Raw genomic sequence first — 20,183 nt, forward strand, 5'->3', positions numbered from 1 at the left:
GCCGCCACCCCCTTGAACCGCGCGAGCGGCACCACCACAAACCCACTTTCGGCCAATATTTTGGTGGTCGGTGCCTTTCGGTTTGGTACCGTACCTGAACTGTCCGTACTCCCGTACAGTGGTAACCAACCAACTCTACCACTGTGGAAGGGTGCCTGAGATCACTACCATGGATGCGTTCGTAGATAAGGTAGGCGATAATGACTTCAGGGGAAACAATGATGACAGATATCTAGACGAATCACCTGCAGAGACAAAATCCGTGAACCTGTTTCTTTTTAGTTCAATGCTTTTTTTAATTTATTTTATATATATATATATATGAGATTGTTTTCTGATTCTATCTCAGTGCTGGGTTTACTAATCCAAAGCGATTGGGTTCATCGTGCATACCTAGGAATAGCCCAGAACAAATAAGCTAAAATCGGGAAGCTGCGAGGACGGCTGAAGCGCTGATTCCCCGGTCACCCAAGCTGAGGGTAAATACGGCATTGATACCAAACCACTTTGAATCCTCTTTCAGGTCCCGCTCGGTGATCTTCCAATCACAATTGGGCCCTCCACACCTTTTGCTTTTCCCAGGCAGCCGCTGCCAATCTCTCCATTCGCCGTAATCCACACCACTTCCCTTTCCCTTCCCCCCTCCCCAAATTCCTCAGTCCCCAGTGACTGGTGTCAATCCTCGTCTGGAATTTTTTTTTTGGTCTTTTTCCCTTTTTTCTTTTCTTAATTTCTTTTCCTTTTTTTTTTTTTTTTTTTTTTTTTTTTTTTTTTTTTTTTTTTTTTTTTTTAATTTTTATTTTTGATTTTCTATTTTCTAATTTTTTTGGGCCCTTTTTGTCTTTTCAGTCTTTTTCTCTCTCGGACTCTCTACTTTCTTTCCTCATTCTCTCCTTTTCCTCTTTTGTCCCCTCTTTTCTATATTTTCTTTTTTTTTAACTATTTCTTGCTTTCATTCTCGATCTGCTTAGTCGTTCCTTTCCTTTCCCTATTCTGATATCTGCTTATTAGTACCGCTGTCCGACTCAATACATTCATTAATTCTCTCCCTCTTTCTGTCTTAATCCATCCGGTCTGCTGCTGTGTTGTATACCACTGCAAAGCACAAACTATACCCAGCAACAACCTGTCATTCTCTCACTCCACACACACACACACACACAACTTTTACAATCATCCTTTATAAAAGAGCTTATCTCTCCTCCCCTTCCAAAGTCATTCTTAATCTAACCACTCATACTTCCTCTTGTGATTCAATTGTTCAATGATCTAGAGCCGTCACCCATTGAAAGTTGCCGCTATCTTGTGCAGCAACAGGTCCGGTCTCAATATATACCCTTTCCCTCATCTCCTCTTCCTCCTCCTAATACCCTCACACGCCAACCGCAACCATGAATTATCTTCACCACCCATACGCGTATGCTGGCCATGCTGCGGTCCCCATGGAACAGCCCATTGCCTATGACCCGACAATGGCTCACCCGTCCATGATGCACCCAATGGACGGCTACATCTATCCGCACCCACCTTTTGACATGATCGACTTCTACCATCAGCCCATTATGGACTACGAGGAATATGCAGAGAACTTGTCTCGTCCACGGTTGACTAAGGAACAAGTCGAGACCCTGGAGGCCCAGTTCCAGGCTCATCCGAAGCCTAGCAGCAATGTTAAGCGTCAATTGGCTGCTCAAACGAACCTTAGCCTTCCTCGGGTTGCTGTTAGTGATTCCCCACTCAACGTTCGGCGCTTTCCATTAACCTTGGGCTAATGATCAATGCAGAACTGGTTCCAAAATAGACGCGCAAAGGCCAAGCAGCAGAAGCGACAAGAAGAGTTTGAAAGGATGCAGAAGGCGAAGACAGAGGCCGAGGAGGCTGCACGGATAAAGACAGAGAATGCCGAAAGATCCGAATCAAACGGAGACGTCAAAGAAGAGACAGACAAGGATACCCCGAAACAATCATCCGACCAGTCCATGTCTGATGACCGTACTAAGACATCTGCTTCTAACTCACGATCGAAGCATCATAAATCAAAGAGTGAGTCGGCTCGGGAAGCAACATTTGCTTCATTACAACGAGCATTGAATGCCGCTGTTGCTGCTCGAGAACATTATAGTCCAGATGAACAGGGTCAACCTGCTACCATCCACGAGGGCTCGGTGTCTCCGACGACAACCTACTCAGGCATAAACAACCACGGTGATAGCCGAACCGCCCAGAGCAGTTGCACAACTCCATTCTCCGAGTGGGAAAACACAAAGGAGACTGCGATGTCGTGGACCGCATCTCAGAGTCCCCAAGAACATCTTGGCTACTCTGCCGCCGAGTCGCTCACTGTCCCGGAATTAGACGGCTCTCATCATCAGAATGCGCAGCACAATGATACCCTCCAGTGCCAGCCCTCACAGAACGAGGAGTGGTCCGGCCAGGTACAAGGAACAAAATCCTTCCCCAGCTATCACTCATCCAGCGATGCGGAAGCCTCTTATAGTGCAGCTCAATATACGCTGCACCCAGAAAGCTCATTGTCAAGGCGAGGCTCATCTGATGACCTCGCTGACTCCCTCGAAGGTATCGGGATTCATGCAGCGGGACTTCCAATCAGAACAGACCGATCTTCGTGGAAAGAAGCTGGCAAGGAACTTGACCTTGCGGCCCGGAGAAAGCGACCAAGGCCTGCTGCTATCGGTACTTCGAGGTCGTCATCCATGTTGGCAGGATCGGCGTCCATGTCACCGACCACAAGGCTCCCAAGCTACGGCTCTGCACCTGGTGTGAGACAGTCGAAATCGGCGCAATGTCTCAACTCACGCTACGCAGGTGTTCGGAAAGCATCTGCAGCTCAGCGTTCGCCTCTGAACCTGTCTTCATTTGCCGAGGCTGGGGCTCTGAGTACTTCCAAGCCAGAGATGTCATCAATGCTGTCGCCCGCCGTCACCACGGGCGGGCTGGCTCCACCAACACCCCTGACACCAGATGACCTGCATCACTTCCTTCCAAATACCCCCAGTGATGGCGGTTACTGTCTGTCTGCCCAACCCACCAGCCAATTGTTCCCTACAACACAGCCCATGCAAATCAACATTGCCTCTCCTCCCGCTACGCCTCTGGCTATGGATATGCTTTCCACCTACCAGTACCACAGTGTGGCTCCACCAATGTCCGCTCCTGCCCATTATACTTCATTTCCTGATTATGTCACTTGCGAAGGAGCCCCTTTGACGGGTAGGAGTTGGACGGGTGCCAATTCGATGCCCTCACCAGAGGCAGCCTATCAGAGCCGTGTCCCAATAACCCAGGCGGATGTTTCATCTCTGTCGTATGGACAAGCTTTGGAGCAGAGCCGTCAACCTGCTGAGGGCCTCTCAGCTGCTGGGTCACCACCATTGATGTATACCACGGATGCCGATATGCATACGTCAACAGGGTCATTCCATGGTGACGCGAAGCCGACGGAGTTCTATATCCACGAATTCCCCGAGCAGCAGGAAGCCCATCGGTTTGTTGCGCAGCAGTTGCCGCAAAAACCAAAGGCGTATACATTCAACAACCAAACGCCGAGTGATTGGAATGCAAATTAGATATCAAAAGGGAAGTAAAATTATTCGGCGTTTGATTTCATGTATCGGGCTTACACACGGTCTCTTGGTGGTGATTTGTGCCATTACTCTGTATGCCATTATATCTCTGTCTTTCCTATTGCATTGTCTGCTGTTACACTATGGGACTCCCTTGTATCCCAGGTCTTGTCTGTTTGATTCCCAGAGCATTCGTGTTGGTGTGTTTCTTCGGCGTCTGCCATGGCTTGTTTTCATGTTCGGTTGTGATTAGTATTGGGTTGGAAATATTTTGGATATCGATGGATTTTGCATATGTATTTGGAAGCGGTTGGACTTTTGACTTGACATATATATTTGGAGGCCTGAGTTTCTTTGTGTCACGTATTTCATTACATCTATCTCCCTGTAATTACTATTAATACTGATAATATGGATGACGGTTGCAATCGCTTGCATCGTCGAACTTCTTCTGGATTGTACACACGTGCTGCCCCATTGATCATTCATTCATTTTCTTTCTTTTTCTTTTCTTTTCTTTTTTTTCTCTCTCTCCCTTTATTCTTTTCTTGTTTGTTTTTCTTGGTAGGAGCTCCGAGAACGGAGAAATCTGTGTGCCGTGACTTTGCCAATTGTTTACCAATTGGCAGGTCGATCGATATTAAGTGGATGCGTCTGGAGACCTTTAGCTCCCACGTGCCGGCCTGGTAGGCAACAAATCGCGATTACACAATCTCATGATGATGCCAGCCACGCCGGCACCTGACGAAACCAATCCTATATAATGGAGGCGGCCGATCTTGTACTTTTGAGCCTACGACCTCCGTCAGTATTGTGCCTTTTATCATGAAGATCTCCGGTTTTACTTCAGTAGCGCTGGGCCTGGCTGCCTTCGCGGAAGCCTCGTATGTCAACTATACTACAGTAACTGGGTATTTCTTGCAGGATGAAGCGACAACCGATCCATCCACCTTTGACTTCGTCAGTGCCGAACTTTCCCTTCGACCTCCATCATCGCTAACCAGGAATTAGACTACCACCAACTTCGGACTGATCAATCGCACGTACCCAACCGACAAAGGACATAGCAACAAGAACAACCACCGTACCCAATGGGAGCGGTTCTACCATCAAGTAGTCGAACTGAATCGCGTGTCGCCTCCTAATGTGGATTACAAGGTCCTATTCCTGGGCCGCCACGGCGAAGGTTGGCACAACGCAGCCGAAGACTACTACGGCACGCCTGCCTGGAACGTGAGTAACAAAGGTCGCCTAGATTCGTCCCGAATCACTATTTTGCTAACATCAACCAGTGCTACTGGTCCCTCCTGGACGGAAATGGTACTGCCACCTGGCGTGATGCCGAGCTCACAGACGCCGGCATCGAGCAGGCCCAAGTCGCCCACGATTTCTGGCAAAAAGAGCTAGACACGCAACACATCCACCCCCCGGACAGCTACTTCGTCAGCCCCCTAACCCGCACCCTTCGCACAGCGAACATCACCTTCTCCGGCCTCCGTCTCCCGCACGGAAGCACCCCCTTCCGCCCTCTGATCAAAGAGTATCTTCGTGAAGGAATCAGCATCCACACATGCGATCAACGTCGCAACCGCACCTACATCCACGACCTATTCCCCACCTGGCCCATCGAGCGCGGCTTCTCAGAGACAGATGAGCTCTGGAACGGCGTAACAGCCGAAACCAGCGCCGCGCAGGACCTCCGCAGTAAATCTGCCCTGGACTCGATCTTCCAAGCCAACAACTCCGGCCTCTTCGTCTCGGTTACGAGCCATTCGGGCGAAATTAGCTCGATTCTCCGTGTGGTCAAGCATCGTACATTTAAACTCAACACTGGTGCTGTCATACCTGTTCTCGTGCGGGCTGAGACCGTCCCTGAGACTCCGACTACAACCTCGGTTTCGTGGACTGCTAGTGCACACTGTACCGCGCCGCCTGTTACATCAGTTGACTCATGTGTGTGCCCCTCTACGGCGGCTCCCGTGACAACTCCCTTGGTTATTGTTTCTGTGTAAGATAAGATTGTGATGTCTATATACTGCCTAGGAAATGGCAGTTTGTGTATCTATAAATGATGTTTTGCTATATCTTGTTGCTGAAAAGTGTGCATACGCAGATTATAATTACCTGAATCTGATTCTCGATGTGAGATAGAATATCGTAACTTGAACCTCAACTACTGAAATAAAATAAAATTCCACCAAAATGCAAGGAAGAAGATGGCAAAGGCACCAATCATTAAGCCAAAATATCCGCCAAAGAAAATTCATCATAGGCATGCGCGCACACATATAGTCCTTGCAACGGAGTACCTGTTCAATCATTTATCGAAAAGGGAAGATCATAGACAAATGGGGAAAATGTATTCAAATTAGAAGCCCCAGAGCATGAACCTGCGTGCAATCTGCATACTATAAACACAAACTTTGAAAGCATCAACATACGCAACCAGCATCCGCAGGGCGCAGAGTCCAATATCCAACATGAACACAAGAATAGCTGAGTAGAGTGAAGATAATCATAAAATGCTTGGTAAGGTAAACACTGAGAAGACCAGTAGACTGAAAACGCCCGCCTAGACCAAACAAAATATGACGAGAAGGAAAAAAAAGAAGAAAAATTTGAAAAAAAAAAAAAAAAAATCGCCACCGTCCTATCTGACCGGCCTTCTATCATTTGACATACAAGAAATGCACAACTTCCATACTCGTAACGTGTAAACCCTATAGAACCAAGGAAAGAGAACATAGAAACGAAATCACAACATCATCGGGTATAGCAGAGGGTATAGAAAGAAAATGCACAGATTATCATTAGCTGTTATCCTTGTGTAAGGATAGTGTATAGCAGGAAGCGGTATAACAAGGTGCTAGAAAGGGTGGAACGGCAAAACGAGCAGAAAGGGAAAAGAAGGGACATTGAACGTGTTCGATACACGAAGGTCACACCATCCTCCCAACGCCTCTTAGTCCCATGAACGCCGAAATTCTGGTCAACGCCGGTCATGGCTTTCTTATTTCGTAGGCTTTTAGTAACCGGACCATCCAAGTGGAGCTCCGGATTGACCTGGCTGCGGATGCCCCGGTTGCATCGGTCCGCCGGGTGTTTGGGGCCAGCCAGGCATGGCACCTCCCGCGCTCATTCCCATGGCGAGGCCTGGTTGCTGCGGTGCTCCTGCCATATACTGCTGACCACCAGGTCCCTGTGTCGAAGGGTACATGCCTCTTGCAGCTGTCATTGCAGCATATGGGGCCGCAGTGCCGCCTGGAAAGCCCATGGATGCCATCGGCTGTTGTTGAGGTGCCTGTGGATGGTGTAATGGGAAAGACTGCGGCATTTGTGGCGCAGACGGACGGGGTTGGTTCCGTGGAGACTGCGACGGATGTTGCGCGAGAGGTGAAGGTGAGTGTTGTTGTTGTGCATGTAGCTGGGAGGCATACTGCGGCATTCCCACAGCCTGCGGACCCGCGGCGGACAAGGGAGACGGTTGCGGTTGGGGTGGGGGTTGACCCCACATTTGCTGCGGTTGTGACGGATAACCGTATGGGCCTGAAGGCTGTGGAGTACCTGCAGATAGAGAAGGGTTCGATCGCTGATGCATCAGGTCAGGGCGAACTGCAGGCCCTGTCCGGGCGGGAGACTGCCCAACAGGGGCTTGCGGGTGGGCCACCGCTTGCTGCAAGCCGGGCTGACCGGGTACCATTGGTGTTTGATGGGGGAGCATGGCCTGCTGCGGTTGGGTCGTGTTCATCATCGGAGCCGACGTGATTTGAGGAGACTGCAAGGGCTGAGATGCCGACGGAGCCGAATCTAGCTGTCCAGGTTGCGACTGAGCCGCGGACGCTGGAATCTCGCGTTGCTTGGAATAGAAATCCTCCAAGCCTTTCTGGCGATAGCTGCGCTGGGAACTCAGAATTTTATTGAAGTCGGCAGTGTGAGAGGCCTGGTTCAGGATCTCTGCCGCCGAACTGGGTTGTATCCGGTCCTGATATGGCTGACCAGTCAACTCTTGGCGGGCCCGAGGCATACTGTTGTACTCTCTGAGTCGCGGATCGTCCGTTGTGGTGGCCATATGGATCATCGGCAGCGGCGCCAGAGAAACGGACGATGGTGGACCCACAGGTAAGCTGTTGGGCATAGCTTCAAGTGCATTGCTATAGATGACATCGCCATGGGCCAGGGCTGGTAGGAGGCTGGCAGCACTCGCCGCTTCTGCAGCGGCTGCATCGCGAGCTTTAGCCCCTCCGGGGCGTTTCTCGCCCGCCAGGTCGTCCTCCGTGAAGCCCTGTTTTCGGGCCTTGCCCTCCCAATAATCATCACGTACTCGCCGTCCGTTCACGATTACTCGACTGCCAAACTGACGGAACATTGACCTTGCGGTCACAATGGCAATCTGACGTGACCGGTAAGAATATGGAAGGATATCCTGCTGAATCAAATCATCCTTTTCGATCTGAGTGGCGATAATCTTGTGCAGAGATCGATTTTTGTTGAACAAGAGATATGAGTCGCGGTACCCAAGTACACGTGCGCATTCAGTTGCTAGCATGAAAAGCTTCGTTCCGCGATGGGGCACACGGAACGTGCGACATTTGTACTCCCGGTTACCTGTAAGATACCCCATGGCATTAACCTTCTTCTCACCAGCCTCATCGAATTCCTTCGGGATGTACTCGTCACCCTCCTCGTTCAGTTGGTCAGTCGTATGATCTCGGACAGTCGGGAGCGCCTTGACTAGAGTGGACTTGGTTGGGGTGGTCTTGTCCGGAGGCGATGCTTGCGGAGGTGATACGTTGACACCTGCCTGGTGAGGAAGGGGTTGTGCTTGCATTCGTGGGGTTTGCATATGAACATTAGTTGTTTGATCGCCAATAGCTGTAGCAGAGGGACGCGGCGTCTTTGGAGGGCGCCCACGCTTTCGACGGCCATGTTCGTCCGCTCCTGCTGGCAAATGGTCGAATGGACCACACGTTAGCCGTCAATGTACTCAACGAAGATAGCATAGGGGAAAGCGTGCACGCGTTAAATCAATAAAATAACAAGTAGTGGTTGAATGAGACGAAGCGGCTCGAGAGTGCCTCACACGGTGTGTAAGCAAACCGTATGAGACCTCGCGACGCGCACATACCGTCGTCATGATCTCCATCAGCGCGGACTGTCCCGCGCTGATCTGGAGTCCGACTCCGCTTGATCCCGCGAGGAGCGGTGTTTGCGCTCGTACCAAAGGAGGGTGTTGGCAGAATAACTGCGACTAGCAAAAGGCCGTCAGTTTGGAGGTTGTCGCGACGGACAAACACATAGATAAGTAAAAAATCGTAATGACCTCCATGAACGGCGATGGCCATACTCCATTGTAATCAACCGCCATAGGCGATTCAACAACGGTATTGCCTGAACAAAAAATAATCCAACGCTATGGCGGGATAAAACCAGTTGGAAAAGAAGTAAAAATGCGAGGGAGATAGGTGGAACGCGAACGAGGCAAGGTGAGAAAGTCCAAGAAACAACCAAGAACAAGAAGACAAAAAGGAAGTAAAGGGACAACATACCGCTGTTGGTATTCAAAGCAGCGGGATTAATGGTTCCCGAACCATCGACAAGGTCGCCTCCGATCCCATTCATGGGAGCGGAAACGGAGGAATGAGAGGTGCCATACATGGCGGGCCAAGGAGGACGGAAAGAGGTTGAAGAGCCGTCGCAAGGCCGCAAGGCGCGTCAAGGAACGCGAAAGGTGTCAACACCAAAACAGGTGAGATGACGACTGGGTGGGCTACTGCAGCGAGACAAGACAGCAGAGGAGCTGTGACGATGCAAGTGATCCTCGGAACAATGAACGCAGACCACGATCTTGCATGCAGTGGGTGGTTGGACTGGAAGGTGGCAGGAAGCGGATCAGCGGGAAGGTTCAGAGCAAATCAGTGCCGCGCGAGCTTTGACAGGACTAGCAATGGTGTTAGGCGGTGAGACACCCAGAGAGACAGAAGAGGAACAATGGAGGCGAGGCAGATGACAAGTGATTGTGTGGCTTGACGGGTTTTTGGGGTGGGGCCGGGGAGAGGAAGGTGACTAGGGACGGACACCGCCACACCTTGCGGCTGTGACGTGTTTTCTATTTGGAGGGGGAGAAAAGGAAATGGAGAGGGGCGAACCAGACGGGGTTTCCCTTTCCCAAGGTTCCTATCCTGCAGAAAGCACTGTTACCCGGCGGGCTTGAAGAGCGATAGGCTTAGGGAGGGGTTCAGCAGATAACACTTGAAGATGATTCACGCTGAGGGAACCGATCAGTGGGTACACCAGACTGGGGTTATGTGTGACCAACGGGCTGGTGTCTGTGTGTAGGTCGCAAGTGTGCCAGGCAACAGAACCGACGGGTTTATTGGGTTAGAGTGAAAGGGAAAACAAACCAGGACCAGCAGCTGGGTGGGGACCAAAGTTGGAGTTGGGACTGGGAAAGGAAAGGGGGCCACCCTAGGAAATGGAAAGAAAAATAAAATAAAAACCACAAGCAGATGATGAAAGAGGGAGGGAAAAAGAAAAGGGTAAGGTTAGTTGAGAGTCGAAGGAGGGGGGGGGTCGGAAAGGAAGGGTTGTTGAACGATAGGATCACAGCTCAAGGCGGGAGGCGGCGCCACACCCTCCCTGATTGGCGGTGCACCGCTTGGGTCACGATTCAACGCGGGCGCATTGATGATCTTCTCAGTCAAACAAACTACTACCCTCCCCGTCACAAATCCTACCCTAAGCTTCGCTTCGTGTTCTGACGCTTGAAACCCAACTCACAACCTGAAAGGAAGTACCAGAGAAGAGAACAATAAGCGCAAGAAAGGATTCGATAGAGAAGATAAATCAAAACCCAAAAGCAACGAATCGAGGTCCGAGGTCCGATAAGAATAGAAATGCTAACCGCGATAGAACACGTATGACGCGCCCCTCTAGCTCAGAAGGGAAAGGAGAAAGAAAAGATGAACGGACTTACTTCCCCAATCACTTCCTCAGTTGTTACCTAATCTAATCTAGTATTCGTCCTCAAGGATTTATTCTTCCACTTGATGATACTGGACAAGCAGCATGTGGACGATCGGGTAGCGCGGACGTATGGACGGACGACTAATTTAGTGCGTATTGGACAAGCACCGCTCGTCATGAAAACTGATCCCTGCACGATCGCTTGGTTCCGACTTATTCACGGCAAAATGCAGTAGCAGTCGGTTCCGGAGGAAATTGTCAAAGTAGTAGTTGTATTTCCAATTCCCTACCTCGCAGACAGAATCCAGCCTGTCCGGATGACTATAAAGAAAGAGAATAGTAGACCACCAACGTTGAAGTAGATTGATCGACAGTGCAATGGACGAAAGGGGCCTGGTATCGATAGGGAATCAAGAGACTTTCGGTGATGATAACACACCTTTGACGAAGAATGAGGCACGATCGCGTGGATCAACCTTCGGTAGCAATAAATCAATCTATGTGTCCAGCTATTCGTGGATAAATAAGTATGACCAGTAAAAACACAATGACAATGGGATTTGGAATTCCAAAAAAGAGGGTCCGATGAAAGTCAAAAACCAAAAAGCAAAAGGTAATCCATACTTTTGTCAGTAAATGGGAAAACTGTCGCAGAACCACCGCGGGGCAATCCCTGGGTTTGGTACTCGGACAGAGCCGCTTCTCCCCTGGAACGAATGGATCTGACCGGTGTGATATCACTTTACCCAAAGTTGATTTCGGTTGGTGCTTTTTATTTTCTTTTGATTTTTTCTTTTCCTTTTCTCCCACTTCTTTTTCTCTCCCTCTTTTGACCGTTGGCCTCAAGGAGGTAGAAGTGCACGGAGCAAGTCAGACACGAGGGGAAAGGCGGATTTCTGAAGCGACGGTTGTGGCTTGTACTGTATGGAATGATAGTACAAGAATCGTGTTGCAGTTAAACAAGGCAGATAGCGTGGAGGAGAACCGCAGAAGCCAATGAAACTGGACTTAGTCCTTGCTAATAAGAGCTGTTGATGATGACGGCGATTGAACCATAGGCTTGATTAGTTGCAGATTAGTCCTTGGAATGAATGGCTTGCTTGGTGGATGCCTCCGTAGGACGAGGTCAGCCCATCCGCCAAGTTCTAGTCATTGGTCATTGATGCTTTCTCTTTTAGTGTATCTACTTTAGACTCACTTGTACTAGTAGCAGTAGTGATGGATGACCGGGAGATCCTCAATTATCCTGTCAAGACCCTACGTGGACTCTGTTGTCCGAAATTTAGCAGTTGCGACAAATCCTGCCTGACCACTAGGGGGAAATCTCAACCAGACAAGGCTGAGAGCAGTAAGCGTTAAATAATACCGAGACACCGAAAATGTAAAAGACACCAAGGGAAAAGGCTGGACGATTATGATATGACGATAAAACGATGGATATTCTCGGTCTAGTAGTTACCATTTACTCCTGTCTCTCTTTTAGTTGTTCGCCTTCTTTCGTCTTGCAATTCGCAGACTCAGTATTTTTAGAGCGAAATCCTAATTGACGTGAAGAGATCATCGGTTCTACCGAATATGCGTGGAATGGAGGATCCGTGACTGATCTGCTTTTTTTTCCCTGGTTTTTGATGGAATCTCACGCCTTTCCACTTCAGGACCAATCACAAGACACGCGCTTCTCCTCGCTTTTGATTGATGATCGACCATCTCGTACGGTATTGTCATACTCCATCCATCACGTCGTTTCTGATTATTTTGGGTATTAATGGTCATATTAACATGGATGAAGAGAAAAGGGGGAGAATAATAAGAATAATGGCAATAATAACAACAACAATTATAATAATACCAAGCCTACGTGGCCCTGTCAGTAGTGGAAAGACCGTTAGCCTCTATTTCTACTGGTAAGGAATGGTTGATCTACCTAGACGTGGAAGCGTCCCGTTCTGCTGCCATGTCGATCCCGTCCTTAGTCCTTGGCGGAGAGAGAGACACACACAGATGGGAGAGAAAATCTCAACAGTATCAAGGGGTCATCGGTGTGTGATAAGTTTATTTATTTAGAATTAGGCTTGTGCAACTGGACAAAGCTTCATCTATTGATATCGATGTCATCCTCTAAAACTAAATGGACCAGAGGTATAAGATTCTCAGTACTTGCTCAGCAGTGGGAATTCTAAGTAACTTCCTAATTAGGGTTGTCCCCGAAGAAGCCCCATGGAGCCAGCGATCGATGGGATTTGACATGGACAATTCTCCGTAATATTAAACTCGACGAAGGTATGTCGCATTCAAGCATGAGAAAGTAGAATAGAGTTAATGAGTATCGCCAAGTAAGACAGCTTGACGGAGAGTGAGACAAAAGATCAGAGACAATCGGAAACCATGCCGAAGTGGTCAGCTATCTGCCATCACAACGGTTACATCTGCCTCCCCAGATACACTCCAACGTGAAATACTTGGATCGACCAGAGGAATCTCTCCCGGCCGACTAGATACTGAAGGTGCCGGGACATCCTCGAACCCTATAGGCTACTCAGAGCACAAAGCCCACAGAGTCCAGACATTCCAACGGGCAGATGACCAGCGTCGACGACGGATTGACTTTGCACCGGAAGGTCACTTGAGCGGGAGCTACAGTAGGGGTTGATCACTGAGGACCGTGCGTTTGATATTCACAGTAACTTACAGTACGTCGCTGGTAAGGAGGAGGATGCTCTCCCAGGTGGTGGATGTTTTGAGATAACATGGCGCCATCGCGAAAATCATTGATTTTACTCCGCCCCCAACTTCAACCTCAAGATCAACGGTAGCACATTACCAGTAGCAAATATGCACAGCGTCCCCTCTCTACCGCTTTAGTCCTACTCGCCAGTAAATCTTAAATCGCGCCTCCACATTAACGGCTTGGATCGAGGCCACTTGCATACGTCGCGTACTGTGTGGTTACACAGTCCTCAGACGTCCTTTGACTATCGGGGCTGTGTTGGGCGCTTCTTGCTCCTTTTCTCTTTCATCCAATCGACATGGCACGATTCAAGCTTTCCCAACTAGGTGCAGCGTAACCTATCCATGTCTTTCGGGAGATAACGAACGGACGATAGCCGGGGAAGCCCGGGTTGGACGTGGAATCATTGGAGGTGATTCATGGTGCCAAGCAACTAAACAGTCACAGACAGGGAAATGGTATGCAAGTCATCACCAGAGCAGTTCCACATCAGGTGCAGACTAGGCCAGACCACGGAATCGGAGAAACATTAGATCAAGTCCAGCCGATGGTCCGTATCTTGCAGGGGTTGTACTGCGGGAGCCCAAAGCCATCCAGACTGGACTGCAACGTCTGTCCGACATGCTAGTAAACAGGCGGTGGTATTGGCGTTAACCGTCGGATGTAGTAATAGTACTTCGATGTTGATCGGATTATGTCCTTGAAGTATCTGGGATGTTATACCCACCCGTCATCTTTGCAGATGTTGTGGCCCTAAGACCAGTGCAGCTTTATGCATGGCCCTGCACGCGGCAACTCATCCTGCAAATGTATTCCCACAGAATGGCTCAACGTGCGCATCGGGTGACCCGCCCGCTATGTATCCCAATTATGATCAATTCGGTTGGGTAATAGTGGCGCAGAGTTTCAAAACTCGAATGTATCTCTCTCGTCTCATGCAATTACCCGAGACAACGCAGCCCTGAATCTTATATTTGGCTCATGTGCAGCCATATGGGGGCCACTGCAACATTGTCAAGAGTGGTGGAAGGTACGTTGCGTTCTCGAAACTTATTGGGATCAAGATGAAGTACAAGCTATCACTCTGAGCCCCTTTGCTCCTCTGTCATCCGAATGTCCATGGAGGCCGCGTCCTCGATTCAAGCGCAACATAGAAAGACTCAAACGTTCTTGTTTGCCTCAAGATGTGCATTTCATTTCCGGGTGCAGGGTCCCAGTATGCGCGAAGTCTTTTCCCTGACGATGTTCCAGATGGAGGGAAGTCCGGGGTAGGAGATGGCTTGTGGGCATTGACTATTGGAGGCGGAGATTCACGTAGAAGGTCTCCCTCAGTGCTCTGATCAGGAACGTCTGGTGTTTCTCCACAAGGTACCATGTCGTTATCCTCGAGCTTTGCGCCTACCCCGACAGCCATCTCATCCAGATCGACAGCACGAGTGATCTCATCATTGAACTCTATATCGGCTTCCTCGAGTCTTTCGTTGTTCCCGACGTCTTCTTCAATAGTGAAAACTTCATGAATAGTCTCATCGCTTGACAACATATCACTCCCCTCCAGTAGTCTCCCGTCATTTCGCTCAGACGAACCCTCTTCAACAGTATCTCCTTCATCGCGACCGGCCTCGTCGGCTATTTCGTCCTGGAGTACTATGCTATGGCTCTCACATTTGTCAACTTTTCTGCCGTCCTCTTCTTCCCAATTGGCATCGTGGATGACGGTTTCATCGCTACTGATATCGATTTCGCTCATTTCCACTTCTGTTCGTTCACCCTCCTCGATATCTGTACAGACACTCTCATCGACATATGTGGGCGCAACACGTGGTGTTCGTCGCGTTGCGAGACGAACATAATATGGAACGAGAAGAATGATGAAACAAGGAGAAAGGGCAGTGGCCAGGGCAGACAAAGGTGGCCCAACTTGGACCAGAAACGCAGGAGGTTCTCTTGTGATGGTGAAGAAGACTACTGCGACCGTGATCCGCACAGCCGTATAGAACTGTGCGAGAACCTCTGACGGTATGTGGGGGGATGTACGAAGATCCATGGCCCCGAATTGATTGACATGGGATTCCTTGCTGGTTGTCAAACAGCGACTAACTGGGGTGACTTTGAATGTTGCACGTACATCTCCTCGAGTTCATGGATGGAGTTAGTAACTGCATACCTAATCTGATGATTCAAGGAAAACTTTATCGGGATTGGATGATCCCAGGCTGATCCAGCCAATGTTAGCGTTGCGTTCATTACAACTACTACGACTTGTACCCCAGTCCCACTGCAAATCTAGACTTCGGCCTGAACATCGTTCACCGAATAACATTGAACTTGTGTCAAGAGCTGACAATGGACGTGATAGGGTACAATATTTACAGTGGCGGAGTGTTGATGCCGAGGTTACATTGTGTCCTCATTCTACATGTCCATTGTGATTAATTCTATGTTGGAGCCGATGTTCTATTTCTTTGCTATGTTGTTGAACCTTCGATTCAACCGAAAATAAACCGGGTTCGCCAGCGATAATCCTCGGCAGAGCAACCATTCGCTCTTTATCCTTCGCTTTGCGGCTTCCAATTCTGGTATCGTGTCACCTGCTCTCTTGTATGATATCAAGAGAGCCGTATAGCGGGGGCCCCTTCCTTTGTCCAACCCATTTCCCCGGGCATCCCAGGCCTTTGTCTAACGCTGAGGCGGAATTACCTTTTTGAAGCCTAGCGCCTTTCGCAATCCAAAAGGTAGATTTATGACTTCAATTGAGGGAGCAGTGACGAGTTGTGGCAATGGAGCTGTCATATAAACTTAATATACAATTTCATGACGGGTCATGAAGTCATACACAGTGGCATTGTCAGAGTCAATTTGTATGATGGGGCGAATATTACATCATCACATCTCATTCCAAGGCAGAACCAAAAGAAAAAAGTGGACTGACTACTGGACACAGTATGTTTGAGAATGTACCCCATGGAGTAGTAAGGTATAAGGTATACGCCAGCTTTTGACTTAAGATAACCGTATCTATATTCGATAGAGTACTAGTAGTAGTTGAATCAGACTGATGCCTTAGGTTGCACCGCATAAATCCATACTTAGATAATTTTCCTCCAATTATTCCTCACCGAAGGGCAACTCCACTCGAGTCTCGACCTTAGTCAGAGAATAAGAGTTCTTAGTAAGGTTTGCTGGCGCAACCCTTATCAGGGTTAGACTATTACCATTTCCGCCTAGCGTTACTCTGTATAGTAACGAGCCTAACCTAGAAAGTTTGACCCCGCAAACAGTGACCAATGGGAGCACGTGAGCATCCCTGACTCAATCGTTCCATTCGTCTTCCACGATTGAATCCCTGCTGATTCTGGGTGTAGCATTTCACCTGCATTGAGGGATCTTCCGATTGTTCTCCTTCATTTGACTGGAAACACAGGGCGGACCAATCTGGATTGGTGATGCGGAAGGGGTAAAAATGCATGACTCGGTCGAGAAGGTAAAGACCGAGACTGAAAACGCACAGTCATGATGATCAGAAAGGGAGAGAAAAAATACAAAAATAAAAAAAAGGAAAAAAAGAAACAAAATGATTATTCATAATCATTGACGAGTAGACTAACTGCCCCTAACGCCTCCCCGGCGTGGAAGATTCCATGGTGCCGACAGAACCGGACCCACTACTTGGTCAGCTGGTTCACTTGGTTTTTGTGGTGGAGTCGCCCAGTAGTACGCAACCCTTTTTCTCCTGGCAGAACTTGCGCTGGTCTCGGTCAGCAATTCGCCTCACTACCGAAACCACGATGGGGTGGGCTACGATGGACGAAATAGACCCTGGCAAAAAGGGACCAATTCATCGGACACTTCAATCAATTATGAACTGGGTTTGGTCGTGGTCGATGGCCAGGGGATTGGTGAGTGGTGAAAGGGGGGAAACATTCGAAGCACCGAAGCAGTGCCCCGGTGGACAAGTTGGGTTCTATGAGTCTAGGCCTAGCTGGATCGTCCGCTTGCAGAATCTGCCAGATCAGATGGTCATCAGGTCGGATTTCTGTTTTGGGGTCTCCCGTACTACGCAACCCTACTAGTTTCTTGGGTCTGGAATGCCTGGGCTTTCATTCTCTCTTGGTGACTCCCTCGGGCCCCATAGCCTTTCGCTTCTCTTAAGAGTTTCCCTTCCCTTCCCATTTTTCCTTTTCTTCTCTTTTACCCTCTTCCCAGATTTTCACTTCCACTGTGCTTTAATTCAGCGTACTTGATATTCCTCGCAATCTGTCGCATCTCGCAAATGCTATCTCTGTCTCATTGACTGTCGCGCAAACAATTTCAACCCATCCAACTCTCTAAACGCTTAATTAACCCGACGAGACGGCACAAGAAGAGAAGAAAAATACAACCACCACAGAACAACCGCCAACCATGGCTGTAGCAACCATCGACATTATGCCGAAGCAGGCATCCTCCTCCCCTCTGTCCTCCAACAACCCCTCCATGAACAAGCGCTGGCCCCCTCTTGCCGACAAGACCTCCCTGCCTTACAAGCTCACCACCTTGTCGCGCCAGAAGCTCGCCCGGGAGGCCACTGCACCGGACCCAGATATCAGACGGTGCCTCGGCCATTTCCGCCTGCACGTTATCTCCATGGAGTGGGCACAGAAGGACATGACCACTCGGATCAACTCTTTCGAACTGGAGGATGACGAGTCCGAAGAGGAGGAGGAAGACAGCAAGCGAGACGACGCCAAGGAGATGGACTCTGATGAGAGTGACTCCACCGAAGATGAGAAGGAAGACTCCGAGACCAAGGCCAAGGAGGGTACTGCTACCGACGCCCCTTCGGACAAGGAACCCGTCCAGGTGACCTTCACCGTCTCGTTCGACCAATCTACTCCAACCCCTCCCTCTCCATCCGATGATAAAGAACAAGGTCTCTTGGAGAAAGGCCGCAACTGTCTAGAGAAGACAAAACACCTTTGGCAATCACCTGCGCAGTGCATACCTGTTCGCATTGCCGGGTAACTGGGCAACCCAATTACAACCATCCACTACCAACACGCGTACTGGGGACACTACCTACCCCCAACAAAACATACGCATAATCTCCACTTACGAAGTTACGAAGCAACGAATCTCTTTTTTTTTCATTTCCATATACATATTTCAGGCCGGAAGCGCAAGCGCAGCAGGATCGGAGTTTACAGGGAATTCACAACGAACCACATCATCGACAATCAATCATGTATCTAATAGAAAAGTCGCTCACATGAACATGTCACCACATGTTTGAATATTTATATAATAAATAGCCAACCAAAAATTCAAAAATCTATTCAATAAAAAACCGAACTCGTCCATTCATAATCCAAACCCAACCTCCCAAATTCTATAGTTCCAGTACTAGTCCACCAGTAACTACCCCCAAATTACTTAGTAATCTCCAAGTATGACTCAAACCTCCCAAAAACCATAACCGAAAAAGAAAAAGAAAAAAGAAAATAAAAAAAAGAAAACCCATCCCCAGGTAATCACGCGCGTCGTACCTGGAAGTCACAAACCACATCGATCTGCACCTCCTTGCAACCTGATAGGCGATGCTGAGCCTCTCTCCCCCACAATCTCCCTGAACCCACGTTGCGGTCTAAGGAATACTATTCCATTGAGTAAGCAATCCTGGGGCTAAGAAAAAAGAAAAATGTGGGGAAAAATGATCAATTCATTGTTTTTTTCCCCTCCTTGCTTGGTTGCATGTTCGATTTAGCCGGACTCGGAATTTCCGCTTTCTAGGTTTTGTGGTTATGGATTATTATGGTTCCTTGGGCATTTTCTTGGCTGTGGGGGAAGGAGGATTGATTGGAGGTGAGACTCGAGAGTGAGACTCGGTACTTTTAGTTTTTATGGAGTAAGTCGATGGGTAGTAATTCTATTCTGCCTTGGGGGAGGAAACCTCACTGAGTTCCGTTTTCATTAGTCCGGAGGTGAGGGAGAGGAACTCCGAAGTATGTTAGTAGTTAGTTAGTTACAAAGTACCTTTAGCAACAGTAAGTAGCCCTCTCCTTCTCAAAAGAGATAATTTACGCGCTCTAGGCATGGGGTACTTTTAACCGCTGCGCCCTTTCTCTTCTACTACTGACTAGTATTTAGTATCCGATAGTACAGGGTACCTATGTACAAGTGTTGACCACGTGGATTTTTCTCTCTCTCTCTTTTTTTTTTTTTTTTTTTTTTTTTTTTTTTTTTTTTTTTTTTTTTTTTTTTTTTTTTTTTTTTTTTTTTACCTTTCTTACAACCTACTAGTTAAATTAATGTAGACCAAGTACCTGTACATACTTAAGGCCCCCCAGATCCCAAATCTAATTGAACCAAATTAAATTCACTACCAATGAAAAGCGTAGACGAGTCGTCCAACTAACTACTCTGTATTATTCGACCTATTATCATTGACTTAGGTAAGATATTGTAGTTCCCCCGTTCCCAATAATGGTCTGGAGTGGGAATCCATTAGTTTCGTATTAAGTGGTCGCATGACCTTGTTTCTGCCCGTTTAGTGCTGTTTTGACACGGATGAAGGGACACACTATGTATGGACTGTCGATCTTGGGTAGGGGAGCTCATGGCATATCATATCATATCAGATCAGATCATATGAACGGTGGGATGGATGGGCTGGTTGGTTGTTATCGTTTATGGACGTTGGATATGGGTTTTTAATTTTTGGTGTACGTACTGGGGGAGGTGTGGTTGGTTGGTGAGTGTTGGCTTTGGTCGGGGTGGTTGCATGATTGTACGTGCATGGATGGATGGATGGATTGTTCATGGTCCGTGGGTTATGTTGGTCTAAGCGTGATAGGACACGTAGCGCTGTCTGTCTATTGACCTGTCTTATTGTTGGAAGTCTAGTCCGTAGTCAATCGAGGAAAGGGATT

The 20,183-nt window shown here is 48.5% G+C and overlaps 7 protein-coding genes across 7 annotated transcripts; 3 read left to right on the forward strand and 4 right to left on the reverse strand.

The window, feature by feature from the left end:
* Window positions 1-800: 800 nt before the first annotated feature.
* On the forward strand, window positions 801-4,058 carry BDV38DRAFT_259033 (uncharacterized protein). The gene is made up of 2 exons (XM_032055783.1): window positions 801-1,721; window positions 1,785-4,058. The coding sequence occupies exons 1-2, from the start codon at window positions 1,392-1,394 to the stop codon at window positions 3,585-3,587; spliced, it is 2,133 nt and encodes a 710-aa protein (XP_031909230.1). The 5' UTR covers window positions 801-1,391; the 3' UTR covers window positions 3,588-4,058.
* A 135-nt stretch (window positions 4,059-4,193) lies between these two features.
* BDV38DRAFT_192035 (histidine phosphatase family protein) lies at window positions 4,194-5,650 on the forward strand. The gene is made up of 3 exons (XM_032052287.1): window positions 4,194-4,544; window positions 4,596-4,817; window positions 4,877-5,650. The coding sequence occupies exons 1-3, from the start codon at window positions 4,410-4,412 to the stop codon at window positions 5,594-5,596; spliced, it is 1,077 nt and encodes a 358-aa protein (XP_031909231.1). The 5' UTR covers window positions 4,194-4,409; the 3' UTR covers window positions 5,597-5,650.
* A 116-nt stretch (window positions 5,651-5,766) lies between these two features.
* Window positions 5,767-6,469, reverse strand: BDV38DRAFT_191925 (uncharacterized protein). Its single transcript, XM_032052286.1, has one exon. The coding sequence runs from the start codon at window positions 6,327-6,329 to the stop codon at window positions 5,898-5,900; it is 432 nt and encodes a 143-aa protein (XP_031909232.1). The 5' UTR covers window positions 6,330-6,469; the 3' UTR covers window positions 5,767-5,897.
* Window positions 6,470-6,609: 140 nt separating this feature from the next.
* BDV38DRAFT_274511 (putative nuclear localization protein) lies at window positions 6,610-9,239 on the reverse strand (the record flags this gene model as incomplete). Its single annotated transcript, XM_032057856.1, has 3 exons — window positions 6,610-8,525; window positions 8,710-8,832; window positions 9,131-9,239. 3 exons carry the CDS (start codon window positions 9,237-9,239, stop codon window positions 6,610-6,612), a joined length of 2,148 nt encoding a protein of 715 aa, XP_031909233.1.
* A 5,141-nt stretch (window positions 9,240-14,380) lies between these two features.
* BDV38DRAFT_287030 (uncharacterized protein) lies at window positions 14,381-15,322 on the reverse strand (the record flags this gene model as incomplete). Its single annotated transcript, XM_032060788.1, has 1 exon — window positions 14,381-15,322. One exon carries the CDS (start codon window positions 15,320-15,322, stop codon window positions 14,381-14,383), a length of 942 nt encoding a protein of 313 aa, XP_031909234.1.
* Window positions 15,323-17,679: 2,357 nt separating this feature from the next.
* Window positions 17,680-18,279, forward strand: BDV38DRAFT_287031 (uncharacterized protein; the record flags this gene model as incomplete). The annotated part of the gene is made up of 1 exon (XM_032060789.1): window positions 17,680-18,279. One exon carries the CDS (start codon window positions 17,680-17,682, stop codon window positions 18,277-18,279), a length of 600 nt encoding a protein of 199 aa, XP_031909235.1.
* A 1,493-nt stretch (window positions 18,280-19,772) lies between these two features.
* On the reverse strand, window positions 19,773-20,136 carry BDV38DRAFT_259058 (uncharacterized protein; the record flags this gene model as incomplete). The annotated part of the gene is made up of 1 exon (XM_032055784.1): window positions 19,773-20,136. A coding segment is annotated over exon 1 (181 nt), but the record flags the coding sequence as incomplete, so codon positions are not given.
* Window positions 20,137-20,183: the final 47 nt, after the last annotated feature.

Source organism: Aspergillus pseudotamarii (assembly GCF_009193445.1).
Source record: "Aspergillus pseudotamarii strain CBS 117625 unplaced genomic scaffold BDV38scaffold_70, whole genome shotgun sequence".
NCBI lineage: Eukaryota > Fungi > Ascomycota > Eurotiomycetes > Eurotiales > Aspergillaceae > Aspergillus > Aspergillus pseudotamarii.

Coding starts and splice junctions, on each gene's coding strand:
- BDV38DRAFT_259033 (XM_032055783.1), top strand. CDS start 1,392: ATGAATTATCTTCACCACCCATACGCGTATGCTGGCCATGCTGCGGTC. Junction 1,722..1,784: donor TTAGCCTTCCTCGGGTTGCT/GTTAGTGATTCC, acceptor TGATCAATGCAG/AACTGGTTCCAAAATAGACG.
- BDV38DRAFT_192035 (XM_032052287.1), top strand. CDS start 4,410: ATGAAGATCTCCGGTTTTACTTCAGTAGCGCTGGGCCTGGCTGCCTTC. Junction 4,545..4,595: donor ATCCATCCACCTTTGACTTC/GTCAGTGCCGAA, acceptor ACCAGGAATTAG/ACTACCACCAACTTCGGACT. Junction 4,818..4,876: donor ACGGCACGCCTGCCTGGAAC/GTGAGTAACAAA, acceptor AACATCAACCAG/TGCTACTGGTCCCTCCTGGA.
- BDV38DRAFT_191925 (XM_032052286.1), bottom strand. CDS start 6,329: ATGTTCTCTTTCCTTGGTTCTATAGGGTTTACACGTTACGAGTATGGA.